Source organism: Sclerotinia sclerotiorum, genomic scaffold, assembly GCF_000146945.2.
Source record: "Sclerotinia sclerotiorum 1980 UF-70 scaffold_6 genomic scaffold, whole genome shotgun sequence".
NCBI lineage: Eukaryota > Fungi > Ascomycota > Leotiomycetes > Helotiales > Sclerotiniaceae > Sclerotinia > Sclerotinia sclerotiorum.
Genome location: NW_001820830.1, coordinates 1071879 through 1088779, shown reverse-complemented (window position 1 = coordinate 1088779; position 16901 = coordinate 1071879). Strand labels below are relative to the sequence as shown.

The window sequence follows — 16901 nt, the reverse complement described above, 5'->3', positions numbered from 1 at the left end:
GCTTGAGCTTTAACCTTATTGTTTCTCAATGTGGAATATGCGTCGAGAATAATCAAAGTGATAGATTCATTCATTCCGTTCTAGTATAGTATAGTATAGTATAGTATAGTATGATATTGATTTGATTTGGAGTGTTTTGTCAGTAACCTTATGAGACGATTCGATTGGCTAATGTTGGAACGACTGCTTGATATGACAGATACTCAAATATTGATCTTGATAGAATACTTTTTCTTATATAGATATGTAATATGTATGAATGTGTATATGTATATATGTAAGGTCTTGGATTGGTAGTGGAACCAAAGATTTTCGATATTCATCCTGTAGGGGATATCCGAATCCTATATGCGATGCGATGTCCAGCTCCGTGTATGTGATCTGGATATGTATGTAGTGACGTCCGCATATGTGGAAGAGCAACGGAGTCGCAGGCAGATCGGACGAGTAGGCAGGCTGGGTTCAAGATGAGATCGAATGGAGGGGTTCTTTCTTATATTACTTGGATGAGATACATAGGATTGATATGCAATAGGATGGAATACTTTCGTAGATGATATAATCATTATACGATGGATGGATTAGGGATTATGTACTCGTGTCGTCTTTCTCTATTTGTTCACCAGCTTGAACCTGATTGAATTGGAATTTGGTACCGATTTTCAACAGCTCTGCTTTGCTGTGTTTCTTACCATGATCAGGATTACTGCTGAATAAATTTTAAGTGCTTACATTCTGCAAAATTGTAGAAAGTAGAGGATGAACGCATCCAAATACTACTCTCCCTCTCCCTTCAGTAATAGTAGGGTTCTATTTGTAAAAATTGAATTGGTGTCACCATCATACAGTACCTATCGGAGAAAAAGGATCATTTGTACCTATAATTGCCTGAATATCATCCAGGTATTTATTATTCGTTTTAAATCTTATCTTTTTCCTAGGTATTCCATTGCTTTTCTCTCTCTTTTGATTATGCGATTAACAAGGATTCCATTTGGTCATTGGTGGTTGATTATACCTACCTGTGCATCGCATTGCTTTTAATCGATTCTCCTTTTCTACTTGAAGTCTAAATAAATGTACGAGAGGAGTTAATGAAAAGCTTGACTTTATATCATCTGATGGAAAGACGGGATAGATACTGGGACTTCTCCGTGGAAAGAGTTGGGTGATTGTAATGTATGGTAATGTAATCGTATCGTATCGTATTGTTCAATTGCATTTATTCACATTTAGTAGCTCCCCAATATGAACAATATCCCTATCCAAAAAACATACACACCCCATCTGCTCGAAATCCACGCGCTTCTCTGGAAAAAAAAGGTTTCGCATGAAGAAAAAATGCAGTAGAACCAGGATAAATCTCATCGAGCTGGTTCTCGCACGCCATTCCCATGTTCACATTACCAGGATCGTACCCCCAGAAAATCTTTCGGCGTATGCAAGTGTCCCAAAGGCGTTCTGGCTGAACAAATTAGCTCGGGCGGCTTGAAGCCAAGACGTGAGTAAAAAGAGGGAAGAAAGAAGAAAAGGCTAACCATTGGGAACGAACTTGGGGAGAAATGCGGGAAAACGTCTGGGTCGAATTGCACTGCGCTTTTGTCTTGATGCAAAGAGTTAAGGTTTCCCAGTGTTCTGGCTGCGTGAGATTTGATGGCTGTAGCTTCTTTTTTTGCGATGCGTATCATATGGGTAATTCTTCGTTGAAAGCATTACTATATATATCTAGTCATTAATTTGTCTAGTCATTTATTTATCTAATTAATCATTAACCTATCTTAGAATAATGAACAAATTTGGGTACTGTACACGACCAAATCAATAGACCAAACCCTTCACATCGTAACATTTATTCCCCTATGTATCCTATGTATCATTCACGTGGTACACAATTTTCCCTTCGTGCTGCTTACTTGCTTGCTTGCTTGCTTCATCCAGTAGGTACAGCATTCGGAGAATGCGAAAAGATCTGGACATGAGCATCGGACTCGAGAAAATCTCAGCTTGCAGGTATGTACGGAGTATGTATGTACAAGACCGGGGCCATCGCACAGTTTAGCGACATCATGTACTCTGTGTGTGCCAGTCCAGTATGAAGGGCCCTTGAATTTGCGATAATCTTGTAAAAGAAAAATTAAAATAAAAAAACTCTGTCATTTTTTGATGAACACTCCAGAAGTATGCTTGAGATTCTATCATTTCCCAAGCGCTTCTTTGAACGAATGAGATGCATACGTGGCGCTCTCGAATGGTTTTTGGTTTTTAGGGAAAAGATAACCCCCCCCCCGGTACGGTTGAGGAGGCAAATGTTGGAGTACTTATCGGCTAAGACATTCTAGGAAGTTGTCAAAGACATGTATGTGTATGGTGATGTGAGTGACAAAAGAAAAGATCCGATACTTTGTCCTTCATCAAGGTAGTTAGCTTCGTGTTCGTGTTCATGTTCATGGCATCATTATAATTCATGACTAATAGGTAAATTCTCAAATAATCATTGAATTACACTTCTCTCTTCTCTCTAGGATTGAAAAGTACAGTGCCTAGTGCTCATAGTCTGTGCGAAGTTACGGTAACTATCAGAATGTGTTCCTGTTTAGAAAAGACTTAGAAGCAAAACTTATCTCGGTAAAACGACTGGTGGACACCCAAGATGTGGTCGAAGAGTCTTAGTGGGATCATTTGTTAGGGTAAGAAAAGAAAGAAAAGGCCGATCTGGAATGTTTAGGGATGCACGCACTGACTAGGGGTCTATTTCATTGGCGTCTTCAAGCTTCGGGGACCATCCACATTAATGCTGGTTCCATGTAAGGTTCTCATGGCTTTTACTCGTTACTGGGATTTAGTGTAGGGAGAGAGTATGGGTGTGGATGGTTGAAGACTTTATTTTATAGTAATGGAAGCAAATGAGGAGTGTGAATTACATGACCATAGAGTTAGTCATCTGTTTGAGGATGTTTGAATAATCCTTAAATGTTGATCATCGCAGTATGCTTTTCCTATCCTCTTATCTCACTTTCTTGATTTTTAAGATTTCACTGGATTAAACTCAACAGCGAGGAATATCCTTCATCTCACCATACGAATGAAACAACCTCCTCTCCTCCCCCCTCTTAAAATATTCAGATGACCTCGCTATGATCAGGCAGCGTTCAATGATCTGAAATACCTTTCAGCTGGTCTTTTGTCGAACATCCCATCTATCCATATCCATATCCATATCCATATTCATATATCCATCAAGCGAAACATCCCTTTATTCATTCTCTGGGAAGACCTTGGCATAGACACAAATAAATCAATGTCTACCGGTAAGCCTGATCCTATTATTATACCCCCATAACCTGATACACGACTACCTAGCACAGTATGTATGAACTTCAGCTCACCCCCCGCTAAAACATGGTCACTGCTCTCTCAGATTCAAATCTTCATTTAGCGAGAGGAGCATGTTGTACAAGAGAGCAAGGCCCAAGTATGTACAAATAATTTGATGTACAGTATCGGTGTTCAGTCATGTTCACTCGGTGACCTCTGGGGCGTGCAATTGGCTGAATCGTTTATTTTACCTGATTGGGGGTTGGTGGGTCGTCTGGTGCGATGGATGGGGGTCTAGACCGCTGCTTTGAATCTTCTGCGACTTTTTGGTTTTTGATATCGATAGTATGTATAGAGGGGATGTATGCTTTGTAGGTAGTATGAGGTATTTACTTGCTTAGATGTTCGATGTTGTGGTTAATTGGGAGGATGGGGAAAAGGAGATGGGGGAAAGGACATTGGGAAAAGCCAGAGTATCACAATACCAATCAACCTCGACTGAAATGGTACCCTCGTACACACCCATTTGCAGCAAAAACCCATACAAGGAAGGTAGGTATTACAATAACCAAAAATACCAAAATACCAATAAGCATCTTCTCAATAATCTACGGACAATAGATAAATTTGTGGAGTTCCCCAGAGCTTCTTAGGTTCTTCTGTGCCACGTTTCAAAAGTACAGTCAGTACCTGATTTCTACAACACCGGTACGGTACGTATATACCTTGTATTCTTTTATCATTGATATGTGAAGTAGTTAGGTAGGTAGGTAGGTAGTATTCTAGCTATCCGTTTCCACAATCATCAATTGACGATAGAGGTGAAGAACGATCGATGGGAAATATGCGGGCTTCAGATTTAATTTGGGGCAGGCACAGTCAATCGCTACACATTGCGGCTTATAGCTCATCCCTTTTCCCTATCATTATCCTCCGAGCCCTACAACAGTATCCAATTTAAACCACATGAACGAACGGTTAAGAAAAAAGCGATCGCTAAATTCCGGGGTGAATGAAAGGGTAAATTATATATGAGAAAACTAAGTCATATCAAGTATTGATCAGCCTACCTTAAATCTTTCCTATCTTGCTGAGCACGAACAAGCGTATTGGATGTTACTCGATATGGATCTAGGGATGAAAGAAACGGGGAATTTTCAATTTCTGACCGTTGGATTACCCAGCACTTCATACGGATATTATTTTCCTTCTCCTTTCCGCCATTTTCGGTATATACTAAAATAAAGTATGTTGGTGTCAAAAAATAGTAAGACGGGTTTGGGCATCTTTCCATTCCATTAGAACGGGGTTTATTACACCCTGGAAAGACTGGTGCCTAACGTAAACAACAAAGGGAGGGGAAACCCCCATCCCCCCCCCCCCCCCCCAAAAAAACTTCCCGCTTTTTTGTATCACCAACATTTGGTTTCTGGATTGATCCGATTGATCACTTTGCTTGCGATTGCTTGATTTCTCCCTTTCTCTATTTTTTATCAATACATGAATATCTAGGTGGCAAGGAATGGAATTCTTAGTAATTCAACTAACTAATAATGGTAGGATGATACGAGTAGGATGATTACCAATATTCATACTCTGATTACCGCATATCAACAAACACATAGCCTATGTGAAAATCCTACTCTAATCTAAAATCCTTCAAGCACACCTCTCTGGGAAGCTGATTATAAAAATCGCTAAAATATACAAGTGACAACAATATATATAGATAGATGCTCCGTAGATAGACATACATACTCTAAAGATTTTCAGCTTACACTCGTAACTGCTTCCCCTCCACCCCATTCGGTAACCGGCTTGCGCATTGCAGTTTTCTCAATGCATGCTTTACATACCTACCGTATGTACATACGTATGCAGCGTAGATAGAAGGGTTCGGTGGAGCCATAAGCGATACCATCCATCAAGCCTTTTCCTCGCCAGCCTTTCCCAGCAAAGCGGATGTGGCATATCATGTGGTTCACGTATCGCACATCAGAGGCTTTTTTAGCAATTCCACCTTTCCAGCTTTCCATCCATGGCTTGACACCGATCCTCTAAAATATCCATGGGGACTTCCAGAACTGTGACATGGAAATGTTTATTTTTTTTTTTTCCTTGAATGTGTCAGTGAGTGTATCACAGCATTTCGGAATCTTTCTCCTGGAGTTACGACTACCACTCTACCATTACATTATCCTTCCTCCTACAGGATATGTATCGCGGTCTGCTTGCCTGTCTATCTCCTTGCTCTGCTTACATTCCCCAATTTGAGCTCCGAAGACTTACATGAAAATCGCCTATAGGTTCCCTGCTAGTGCGAAGACTCCGAGCAAAGAGTGACATTAATTACATGAGGAGCCGCGTACACAATATATTCCCCTCCTGCACGAAGATCAATAATAAGCAACAACATATCTTGGCGTCGAATCCAATGATAACCACAAGAAAGGTCAGGATTCATACGGCCGTGACACTAGATTCGAGACTTTTTTGGTTTCCACTGCAGATTTGATTTGATGGTCGTGGTCATTGATCATGAAGATATCCTGGATGCCATGTGTATTGTACATGCACGGCTTTTTAGGCTGCAATTTGGGTGGATATAGGATAGGTTATAGTGCTAGCTAGCATTTTGAGTGTGGAAAATAAGATTTTCCTTGGAGCTGTGTGGATGGAGAAACCCATATGCAGGTGGATGATTAATTAAGGTCAAGGGTTGTCTTTTTATTTTGCTCACCTCGATAGATCATCATATCATAGCAGAATCGGGATATTTTTGTGCAACGGTTATGTTTCAGTAATATATTATAATTATAAGATTAAATACCGCTTTTCTTTTTTGCCTCTGAGAACTTTTCCTGTGAGGATAGCTTTTTGAATAGGTGATGTTCGGTTTCGGAAGTTATTCTCTTTTTCATGTATTCTTGAGTATCGGAATTCATCTTGGTACGTACCTAAGTAGGCGTCGATAATTAGATAGATACATCGGGGGATTAATAGAGGATGTGCCTACAAATAGATAAATGCTACCTAAGTGTCTAAATACCTAAGTACAAAGAACACAGAATATATCCGCAGCGTTAACGTTACAAAAGTATTCTTACGTATCTGATACCTACGAAATGACATTTGCGGCTGCAAATGGTAGTGAACCGGTATCACTTAGCTACCTAGTTCAGACTCCCGTATTGTGTCAGTAGTATAGCTATGTATACATATATAATTAATATTCCGTTGTTACTGTCACACTCTTTTCTTTCGCAAGGTTTGCTTCGAATTCGTCGGGATATTTTTGTAAGATTACGTATACGTCGATATCTATGAAAGAAATATGGAAAAGCGTGGAAGCAAGTCCATACATATCATCTATCTACGTCAAAATAGGAAACCATTGACGGTTATGCTGATGAAGAGAAATCATGAGATAGATAGATATTCTCTCTGTTCATTGATTTGACAGCTTGATTTCGGGACAGACAAGAGCTGAAAGGATGAGCAAACTGATTAGAAACTGAGATAGGTAGATACGGAAGCTCGTGTCGTGTGATGCTTCATGGTTCAGCGTTCTTATATCCTATGTCTTTTAGAAGGGAAAAAAGAATATATATCCCGCTTTTAAATACTTCAAACATATAGACATATCTAGTACACCATACTAAACCGTCTCGCAACTGACGAATAATATAAAATATTCTGAAATCTATCCTACAACACCATGCCAGCACCAATCCATACATCCCGATAAGTCACTCCTCTACGTATGCAAAGGAAGATACCGGTCTCAAACCCGATACTGCCAGCCCAGGTTCGATTTATTCTCCAAGGGAAAGTAGGTAATGCTATAGGATCCGATAAATTTATATCAGCCGCATATACTAATTACATGTATTTACTGTGTCTAGAGCACTGCAAAGCTAAGCCTTCCACGACACATGACAGGAGTGGAATAATGATGGGCTGATAACGGCGGATTGGGCATGGTGTTTTAGAGTGATTTGGGCGTCTGTGTTATGGATGGGCTTCTTGTTTGCTACTTGTTTTGTGAAGGTGTTGGTAGGTTGTCATACTGTGGAGGTGGACGGGGAAATATTAGTGGTGTTTGATTATTTTACATTTTGGTTATTTAACTTTTAGGGGGTTTTTAAACATAGATACCCTATTGTGTTGCAGTATTGAGGAAATTTGGCTTCTAAAACAGAAATTCGTGAGGTGTGATCACTTGACGAGTTCCCCTGAATTTAGCGGATGAGATGATCTTCAAATGAATAGAGAATCCTTCGGTAAAAAGGCTCGTGATGTGAAATTTATCTGACACAATTCTTGGTAGTGTGTTGAAATTAGGATTGATACCTGCAGAGGATATCTAGAGTTCCGTTGTTGATATTACGTAGGATTATTATATTTATGCTACGGAACCAAGAATAGATCGGCGTGAGTGATGCAACAAAAGTTTTTTGCATCTACACTGCAGCTGATCGGCTTGAGAATTTGCTAGTTGTTTTTAAGGGGAGAGAGAAGAGGGAGATGGACATTTGTTGTGCTCAATTTGGTATGAGCGAGGGGGGGGATTGCTAGGTCTCGTCAAGTGATTCAAGTGTTACTAACAGGTAAGCTTGCCCCGAGAGGTTAAGATTATAAGCTGAGTTTAGTGCAAATTTGAGTACTCGAGGCTAAAAAGGAAAACACTAATATTTATTCCCTTGGGGGTTGTGCGAAGATAAATAGTGGCGAGAATCCTCAACACTTTCCCAACTGTTCAATACTTGCTGTCAATCATGCGACTTCATTCCTAGTCTCATATTTCCCTACACGACTGATGATTCCCGTTTGAGGAACATACATCCACATTTGACGAGGGCACTAAATAAGACTGGAATGAGGGGCGGTAGTTACCCTTCTATCCAAACCCAAGAAGGTGGGAGATGATTTCTGGACAGTGATTGGATTCTAGGAGCGACAGTCGGAGAAATCAAGATCGACCCATTTAACTACAACTTAAATGCAGTAGTTTGTATTTAGCCCTTTTTAATAAGCATAGCTTGTAGCTTATATCAAGCTTACGAGAAAGATATGGGAGAATTCCGCCTACCTCTGACCTCAACCCTGATCACATCCTCAACGTTAATCAATATATCAAAGATTCATCAACAAGAACAAAACTAAACCACAAACCGACATACCTCCGAATCAGTTTTGGAAAATGTGGAGGCTCCTAGACCAGATACGCACATACTATCCCTTCCCCCTCCAGTTCACTTCCGCTAAATAGCTCGAGCTCGTCTTGCATCTGCGGATTCCCATCAGTCCGGTACATATACTACTTAGTATACGTACCGACGAGCAAACAACATGCGGCACACGCACAAGCACACGCACAGACATAGGCATAAAAAAGCCTATTAACCGGCACATGGCCATTTTGGCAATAGGAAGCTTTGAGAGTGGCAACCGACTAGGAAAATCCAGATAAGTGCTTCAAGCTTTCTGTTCATGGCCCCATATTCTGCATAGAACTAGAGTACGAGTGTACGTGCACATTCTTCAGTATTTGACGTCTGGATTCAATATTTGTCCTCGCACAGTCCCGTGATGAAATTGGCATTACATAGTAAGATTACATACTATGTATACGAAACAATAAATCCCCAAATTCTGTATCCCAATACAGATAATCAGGAGAAAATGAGAGTATACTAGTGTAAACCTCGCTTCCTTCAACTACGTAGTAAATAGGTCTCAATCTCAATCTCAATCTCAATGCCGAGCTTGCACCATACCTGCCAATCCACCGACGCTAGATCTCTACCGCTCTCGATTCTAGATCCAACCACTAATCCTTTACTATAGTCTCAGGGATTCACTTCTTCCCGCCCTGCTTTGTTCCCTACAAGTAGAGTTAAGACTTAAGATTTACCATTCATTCTCCCCAAATTCCAAATTCTATAGCATGGGTAAGGATATCTGGTACTAGATGGTAGATCCTACGCATAGCATAGCCATCTAAGCTAAAATAATCCCTCATCCCTCATTCCGCTCCCTCATCCCAACCGCGGAACTTGTTAACCAGTGCGTGATTCTAGTTACTAGTCACTAGTGCTCGTACTCGTACTAACTAAACTGGCCTGGAGCAAAGATCGATCCTAATTCTTAGTATTCTGCTAAAGAGAAGACTAAAGAGAACACAAAACAGAGCACTAAACAGAACACTAAACATGACACCAAAGCTCACACTAAACCAACACACCATCGCAAAAATCAAATCCCCAAATCCACACCCGCGTGCCGCACCGCAGGTACAACGACACTAGCGAATTACACTTTCGTGCGATCTTACTTTCTTCACCTGGGTAGTGTTATTTGAATAAGGTGTGGTTTGCATGCACGCACGCACGCCACTTACCGGATTGCTGGGACTATTTGAGTTTTGATGATGGTGGGCTGTGTAATTATGTAATGATTAGTAAGGTATATCTACAAATGGTTTGTTTCTCTTTGTTATTATGGATTCATAATAGAATAATAGATTTGTAGTTTATTTTAGTTTATTTATTTGAGTAGTGTATCAATCTATCGCTTTAAGAATTAAAATAAGGTTACCGCATGCCTTGGGAGTCGAAGGAAAAACTAGCGAGTGGATGCGGGGATTGTAATCTTACTCTTAAAATTTTGAGATCTTACGAAAGTTTTAGTAGGAGACGAGAAAATTATTGAATGTTTGTATTGTATTGTATTGAAGTCATTGGCATAGTTATATATCAATGTCAAATCGATTTTACTTTAATTCTAACCTAAGTCTTATCTGGATTCTATATTTGAATAAGAAGAAAGGTAGGAAGGGTTTCGGAATTGTTGTGCATCTCTTAGTAAGTCTAGTACTCTACTTTTGGATCATTTTTCTTTCGGGCTATTGTAACGATACTATACTGGAGGCAGCGGCTGCCTAAGGTTTCGTCTGGTTGGTAGTTGTGGGTTAAGGCTTTATCACTGGTCTTCACTTGGAAGTGAAGTCGTTACTAGATCAAGTAGAATGTAGGTAAACTAATTGATAACTAAGTTGAGCACAAAGCTCCTTAACTACGAGACTAAATGAATGTTTATATACCCTATATCATCTTTTGAGGACCTTTGGGACCCTTCGGTCCTCAAGGTCCTCGAGGTCACGTGAATTAATGAATCGTGACAGCTATCTTTTTATACCAAGTATTAGTATTTTTATTTGTCAATAGTTTTATAATAAATCAAAGTAATTTAATGAAATTGAAATACAAATTTACCATATAATCATAAATCAATTTTATATTTTTTTAAATTTCTTATAATTTTATTAATTAAAATATTAATAGTTGAAATTTTAAATTTCAATTTATATAAGATTTATATACAAGTTAAAAATCTTGAAAATTTTAAATATCTTTCCAACAAAAATTAATTTATAGTTTTCAAAATTTTAATTTTGTACATAAATCTTATATAAATAAAAACATTATAAATATTAATTTTCATCATTTTTGATAAAAAGAAAATGACCCAAAAGGAGATGATCCAAAAGTAGAGTACTAGACTTGATAATCAACCTAAAGATATCAAATAGAAAGTGATTCATAGATCATAATTACACCATCTATAATTTTCCGAATCTCCAGAGGCAAAGTAGAAGGAATATGCATGGCCTTTGTATATCTTCTAAATCTAGTCCTTAGTATGGCTGAACTATTCCAATATACAACTCGGTGCGGTGTAATCAGTGGTTTCCAAACCCCCATCTAAACGTTTTGAAGAATCTGACATCGATGAATTTTTCTCTGGGACAAGAAGTTGATATCATAGGTATAGAATTGACAACAGTTACCCAAATCCCCTTAGACTCGGTGCCATGTAACTCACTGCAAGTTTCTATTCATATTTAGCAAATCAAAGTTGTTGCTGAAAGTAGTTTTCTGGTAGCACGCAGTTGGATAACACTGGCGGAATCTATGCTTACAAAAATCATCTCAAACATCTCATTGAAATCCTTTATTGGCATATAGTTGCACACTTAATTTCATGGCTATCAAATTCCTGCATGGCTTATCGGTGTATCCTAGGTCTTCACAGTGACCACCTCGAAATTTAATGATTATGACTTTTACTCTTAAAGAGAGTGACTCTATTCGTATATTAATATGGCTGGAATCTTCGTAGATACTAGAAAATGTGTTCTTAAAAGATGAGAATGGGCTATGAAAGTTGGTATAGACTTTAATGAGAATAGTTGGTGAGATGAAGGCTTTATTATCGTAGTCATTTGCAGAATAATATCAAGGTCTAGTGAACAAGAGTGAAAAAGTTTACTTTGAGCATGGAAGATGGAGTTTGTCTGGTTTCTTTATTGTTGATTAATATTAATTGTGCTAAGAAATAGCCGATGAAGCTTTGTAAGAGCCGGAGTACATCAAACATTGCAACTCCTACCGGTGAATACTGTTATGGTGCGAAAGATCTAGAACCCTTACCCATCATTCAGAAGTAATCTTAGAGGACACAGGAGTAGATATTTAGACGTAGATTCATTGAATTTTTTCTCAAAGAAAACCCAAAAAGTAAAATTGTATCTATCGATCCTACACGATACACCTCTCCGTCAGCACTTGAAAATCAACCTAATAACCTAATAAGTATCTATTATTTTATCCATCTCAATATAGTTATGTCTCATCCCATATCACACTCTGACCTCTTTTCAATAATCAAGTCTAAGATATTCGATCTGTGGTAGCTAACCTATACTCCGGACACCATTCGTCCAAACTCACTAGATGTTTCTGGATATATCTTGTAGGTTGATGGAGACCTGTTGATTCTGGTGTCAGTTTTTGTATTTATATCTTCGTGTATTGAGGTATAATGGTAGGGAGGTCAAAAGGAAGGAAAATATACCCATAGGATGAGGATGATCAATGGTCTCCACAGCAAACGTCCTCGCAATCTCCATACTCGGCAAATTAATCCCATCCTCAATACCCTCCTCAATCTCCCTATCTTGCAAATCCTTAAACCTAAACCGTAACAAAATCATCAGCCACATAACCTTCCCCCATCCTAAACTCACCAAGACAAAACTCACCTAGCATAAAACCACTGATCCTCCGCTGGGTGCGGATTATCACTATACTTCCACTCATCCAAAACCCTCAAGATAGTTTTCCGACTTCGCATGCTCAAACCTCCATTATAGCCCTGACCAAACTTCGACTCGATAGGCGCACCAATTAAATCATATTCCAAGAAATCATCCACGCTCCTCGCCGCGTTCGCACATAACATACTATCGGTTTGAAACAACAATATATGTTCAGCGGGCGCCAAATCCTCCCACAACCATCGCGTCGTCAAAAATGCAGACACAGAATCCCAGTTGTAGAACCAGGTACCTGGGGCCAGAGATCGCACGATGATACGCCCTGAGGCTTGATGTCGTAGGAGTGCCGCTGATGTAGAGAAGGATCCGAAGTTTTCGGCCGATGTATAGATTATGAGAGGCCAGGTGGGTCCTAACACGGCGCTGAAATGGAGAATTAAGGGAATGATGTTTCCCGAGCGTCTGGTCTCGATTATTACAGCTACTTTGTTGCTGGTTGTTATGTTTGCTATTTGGGGTTGAGGTTTTGCTTGGACAGAAATGAAGGAGGATGTTGATGAAATATCATTGTTGCTTATATGAGTTGAGTTCTCATCCTGAGAGATAATACTCCATGCATTACCATTATTTCTCGAGTGAGAAATAGCAGTCCGAACAAATAGAATAAATATCGCAAGATAGATGAATGGAAGCAACAATTTTCGAGGTTTGGCCTTGAGAAAGTTTTCCTTAGCCGCACTGATGTTGTAATTACCCAACATAGCTTTGAAATATGGAAAAAGAACAATGATACAAGCAGTCCTTGAGAATGGGAAATGTATATATTGAAGTCGTATTTCTCCCTATTCTAGAGATGAGTAGTTGAGGATCCAAAAATACGCTATGCCACATTCGGGATTTTGAGGCAAAAGCAAATTCTGAAATATGCATCTGAGACAATTTCATGCGAGGTTGGTGGGATTATCTGAGAATATGATAATGATAAGAAGAATTATAGATTTTTCTTCTCCTTGCTTTTGCTGAGAGATGAATAACTCCTATTGTCTCTTTTCCATGCTTATCAAAAGTTTCGAGGCATCTTGCTCGGAAACTTGTCGAGTTTGCCAAAATTCATCGTCAGGAATAAGCGTAAGGGATGAAATTTTTACCATAAAGACTCTTGACTTTTTTCCTCCGAATTCAACCTCCCCTTCCTATCTTCTCTTCCTATGCCTTTGCATATCAAACACACCAGAAAAGAGGATTCTGGAGTTTTGCTCTGTATTATTTCCAAATATTATGCTGGTAGGTATTTCTCTCGTTTTTAATTTTCTTTCCTCATACATATTTTGTTGACCTCCTGGGATCTTGGCAGCATATGCATATATATTGCATGATGCATATAAGGAGCAAACAAAACTTAACTTTTAATTCATTCTTTCCTTTTCGGTATACTGTTTGTTTGCTTTCAATATTTTGATTTCAAAGCACTTTAATTCCGAAGGCTGAAGACCTAACCTTATTCCTTCATTTTTTGAATATATACTCGCAGCTTAACTGCTTAGCTAGAGAATCAATCAATTCAATCTGATGCTCTTTCTGGTCTCAAGAAACCCAATATATTTGTATTTGGAGTAATTCGTCTCTTTAATTATTTTCATCGATTCCGCAACTCGATGATTTTTCCGAAAACAGAGTCCACAATGTCCATACAAGCTTCCCAAAAAACTACAAGGTAGGAATTTTATATCACACAAACCGACCAATTTCGCATGCATCCAACTCCCCCTCTCTCTACTCAGTACCAGTCATCAAAAACGCGCCGCATTTATCAATTCCGCATACTACAGCTCACCATGAATTTGTTCCGCGAACATCGCATTATAGCTTTCTTTCTAGCAAGGAGTGGAAAGATTCCATTATGTTTTATATGCGAGAAGTTTCATCTCTGCTTTGATTGATGACTTTTTTCTCTCTTAGTGATCATTACCTTTCACTTGGATACACGTATTGATTGTGATCTTGATATTATTTTTATATCGGTAATTATGGTGACTCGATATCATAGTTTCATCATTGCGTTTTTGTTGTTTATTTGGGTGCTATTTTATACGCATTCGATATCTGGGGATGTGAGGTTAGATGATCGGAAGGGTAATGGGAATGAGGATGGAAATGGGAAAGAAAGAGAAATATTAATGTCCTCGCCATTGAAGGTGAGTGGTGAGGATAAAAAGGATACTGAGAAGGTGAGTGGAAATAGACATGTTGGAGGTGGAAGTGCTGGAGTGAGTGGTAAAGAGTGGAAGGGCTCTAGATTGGAAATTTTAGTGGAGATGGGAATGGGGAGGGGATTAAGTGTACCTGGAGATGCTAGCCCGCATGAGCAGAAAATATTGAAGGAGAAGGAGGAGAAAGAAAGGTTGAGGAAGGAGAAAGAAGAAGAGGAGAAAAAGGCACAAGAAGAGAAGGAGGAGCAGGAGAGAAAGGCGAAAGAGGAGGAGGAACAAAGGAAAGAAGATGAAGAAGACGCAGAGGAAGAAGTGGATGAGGAGAAAGGGGTTGAAAATGAAGAGACTGAGGAAGACACAACAAGTGAGAAAGCGGAGGACGAAAACAAGCCCCTCACCCTACAATCTCTCTGCGAAACCACCACCTTCCAACCGGGCCTCTATCTGCAATGTCATTCTTGGTGTGGCCCCGAATCAACTTCCATCTGCGGCGGCCTAAACAACGCGCGCAACCGCGTGCAAACCTGTCTCCGACTAGCTCTCGATCTCGGCTCCAACATAATCCTTCCCACCGTATCCACTGGACGACATTGCGAGAATCCCTCTCTATTCAGCAGCGATAGCGTAAGTCCAGATGTATATTTTGATATCTCATATTTGGTCCAAGAAATGGGTTCTGTATGTCCTGAATTAGAAATGCGTCGATGTGGGGATACTTCTGGGATTGCCGAGGAACGAATAATACAAATGGGACGGAGACAATACATGGAAGGGAATTATCAAATTGGGACGTTTAAAACTGCTGTTGATGCGCACTTAGAATCTCTTTCGCTTGTTGAGATTTCTTCCGAGAATCCAGTGGCGGTAGGTTTTGGTGATACGATGTTTGCATATAACTACACGTATGCCTCAGAGCAAGCACTACAACAACAGCTCTTTCGAACCATAAAATACAACCCGGAACTTCTGCAGCTCGGGTCGCAAATTCGAGATACACCTCAATTGCGCGATGGATATATTGCCGTGCATCTCCGGGGCGAAGCAGACTGGTCCCCACATTTCGGTTCTCGCGACCAGCAGATGGATTTCTATACGGAGGAAATCGAGAACGCATCTGCTGCCGACGGCGTGGCAGAGGGTATCAAAACCATATATGTGAGTTGTGGAGATAGTGACGCGATTTCTCTATTCCGTGAGCGGCTCTCCCCACTGGGTTTTCAAGTTTATGATAAATGGGAATTGGTATCTGGGCTCCCGGATCTTCTTAAGAAATTGCAAGATATGGAATTTGACGCCGCGGCTATTGTTGAATATCCGGTTTTGGTGGAAGCGGGTTTTTTTCTAGGGGTGTGGATGTCGACGTTTTCGCAGACTATTGCTTATGCGCGGGCAGCAGAGGATGAGGATGATTTCTGGGAAACGTATATTACACCGGGGAGTAGCCGTAATGATATACGAGGGAGGGATTGGGATAATGTGCCTGCTTTGAAAGGGGATGAAAAGACGAAGTTATTGGTGGTCAATACGGGTGATATTAGTGATATGGATGCTTATCCTTGATGTTACGAGGTTTGCCGTCTAGATCACGTGGAAGTGCTCTAGGCTCTCGAGGTGGTTATAACTAGGCGTCAAGCAGGGACTTAAAGTAATGACAATAATGCAATTCGTAACTAATAGTAGAGTATACTAAATGATTGATCTTGAGCACGAAGCTCTACACAAAGGAAACCATCCTGATTATATAGACCTTCGTCCTCCATTGGATCTCTTGGATCCTGAGAGTTTGTGGACCTTCGATTCGTATGGACCTACGATTCGTATCCCTGAATATGCAGGGTCCATCACGTGACTTGGATCAGACTATATGTCTGTGCTTGCTGAAGGTGGGGAGACTCTACGAACCGATTACCATACAATTTTGTATGTGAATCGGTTTGCTTTTCCACGGGGTCTGAGCTCATATGGACAGGTTGACTGTTACTACGTAACATAATTATTTTTATACTCTTTAGATGTTTTAGATTTTTTAGATTTTAATATAATTATTCTTTATTGTTAAAAGGAATGACCTTACACAGGGAATAGTGGGAAGCTGATAGGGCAGAACTGAGGCTATATTGGTCTTGTATATGAATCACCCATTCTCTTAGTTCTATAGAAGTGCGTGTCACGATTCATTAATTCACGTGACCTCGAGGACCTTGAGGACCGAAGGGTCCATAGGGTCCCAGAGGTCCTCAAAAGATGATATAGGG

The 16901-nt window shown here is 39.9% G+C and overlaps 6 protein-coding genes across 6 annotated transcripts; 2 read left to right on the top strand and 4 right to left on the bottom strand.

Annotated features, from left to right (window-relative positions):
• Window positions 1-588: 588 nt before the first annotated feature.
• Window positions 589-1541, bottom strand: SS1G_05249 (predicted protein; the record flags this gene model as incomplete). Its single annotated transcript, XM_001593771.1, has 4 exons — window positions 589-679; window positions 1023-1069; window positions 1283-1465; window positions 1539-1541. 4 exons carry the CDS (start codon window positions 1539-1541, stop codon window positions 589-591), a joined length of 324 nt encoding a protein of 107 aa, XP_001593821.1.
• A 1858-nt stretch (window positions 1542-3399) lies between these two features.
• SS1G_05248 (predicted protein) lies at window positions 3400-3690 on the top strand (the record flags this gene model as incomplete). The annotated part of the gene is made up of 2 exons (XM_001593770.1): window positions 3400-3472; window positions 3671-3690. 2 exons carry the CDS (start codon window positions 3400-3402, stop codon window positions 3688-3690), a joined length of 93 nt encoding a protein of 30 aa, XP_001593820.1.
• Window positions 3691-4964: 1274 nt separating this feature from the next.
• Window positions 4965-5661, bottom strand: SS1G_05247 (predicted protein; the record flags this gene model as incomplete). Its single annotated transcript, XM_001593769.1, has 3 exons — window positions 4965-4988; window positions 5094-5171; window positions 5605-5661. The coding sequence occupies 3 exons, from the start codon at window positions 5659-5661 to the stop codon at window positions 4965-4967; spliced, it is 159 nt and encodes a 52-aa protein (XP_001593819.1).
• Window positions 5662-8091: 2430 nt separating this feature from the next.
• On the bottom strand, window positions 8092-8736 carry SS1G_05246 (predicted protein; the record flags this gene model as incomplete). Its single annotated transcript, XM_001593768.1, has 3 exons — window positions 8092-8178; window positions 8552-8635; window positions 8695-8736. The coding sequence occupies 3 exons, from the start codon at window positions 8734-8736 to the stop codon at window positions 8092-8094; spliced, it is 213 nt and encodes a 70-aa protein (XP_001593818.1).
• A 3173-nt stretch (window positions 8737-11909) lies between these two features.
• SS1G_05245 (hypothetical protein) lies at window positions 11910-13197 on the bottom strand (the record flags this gene model as incomplete). Its single annotated transcript, XM_001593767.1, has 4 exons — window positions 11910-11918; window positions 12111-12148; window positions 12235-12353; window positions 12422-13197. 4 exons carry the CDS (start codon window positions 13195-13197, stop codon window positions 11910-11912), a joined length of 942 nt encoding a protein of 313 aa, XP_001593817.1.
• Window positions 13198-14613: 1416 nt separating this feature from the next.
• Window positions 14614-16206, top strand: SS1G_05244 (predicted protein; the record flags this gene model as incomplete). Its single annotated transcript, XM_001593766.1, has 1 exon — window positions 14614-16206. One exon carries the CDS (start codon window positions 14614-14616, stop codon window positions 16204-16206), a length of 1593 nt encoding a protein of 530 aa, XP_001593816.1.
• Between the last annotated feature and the right edge of the window lie 695 nt (window positions 16207-16901).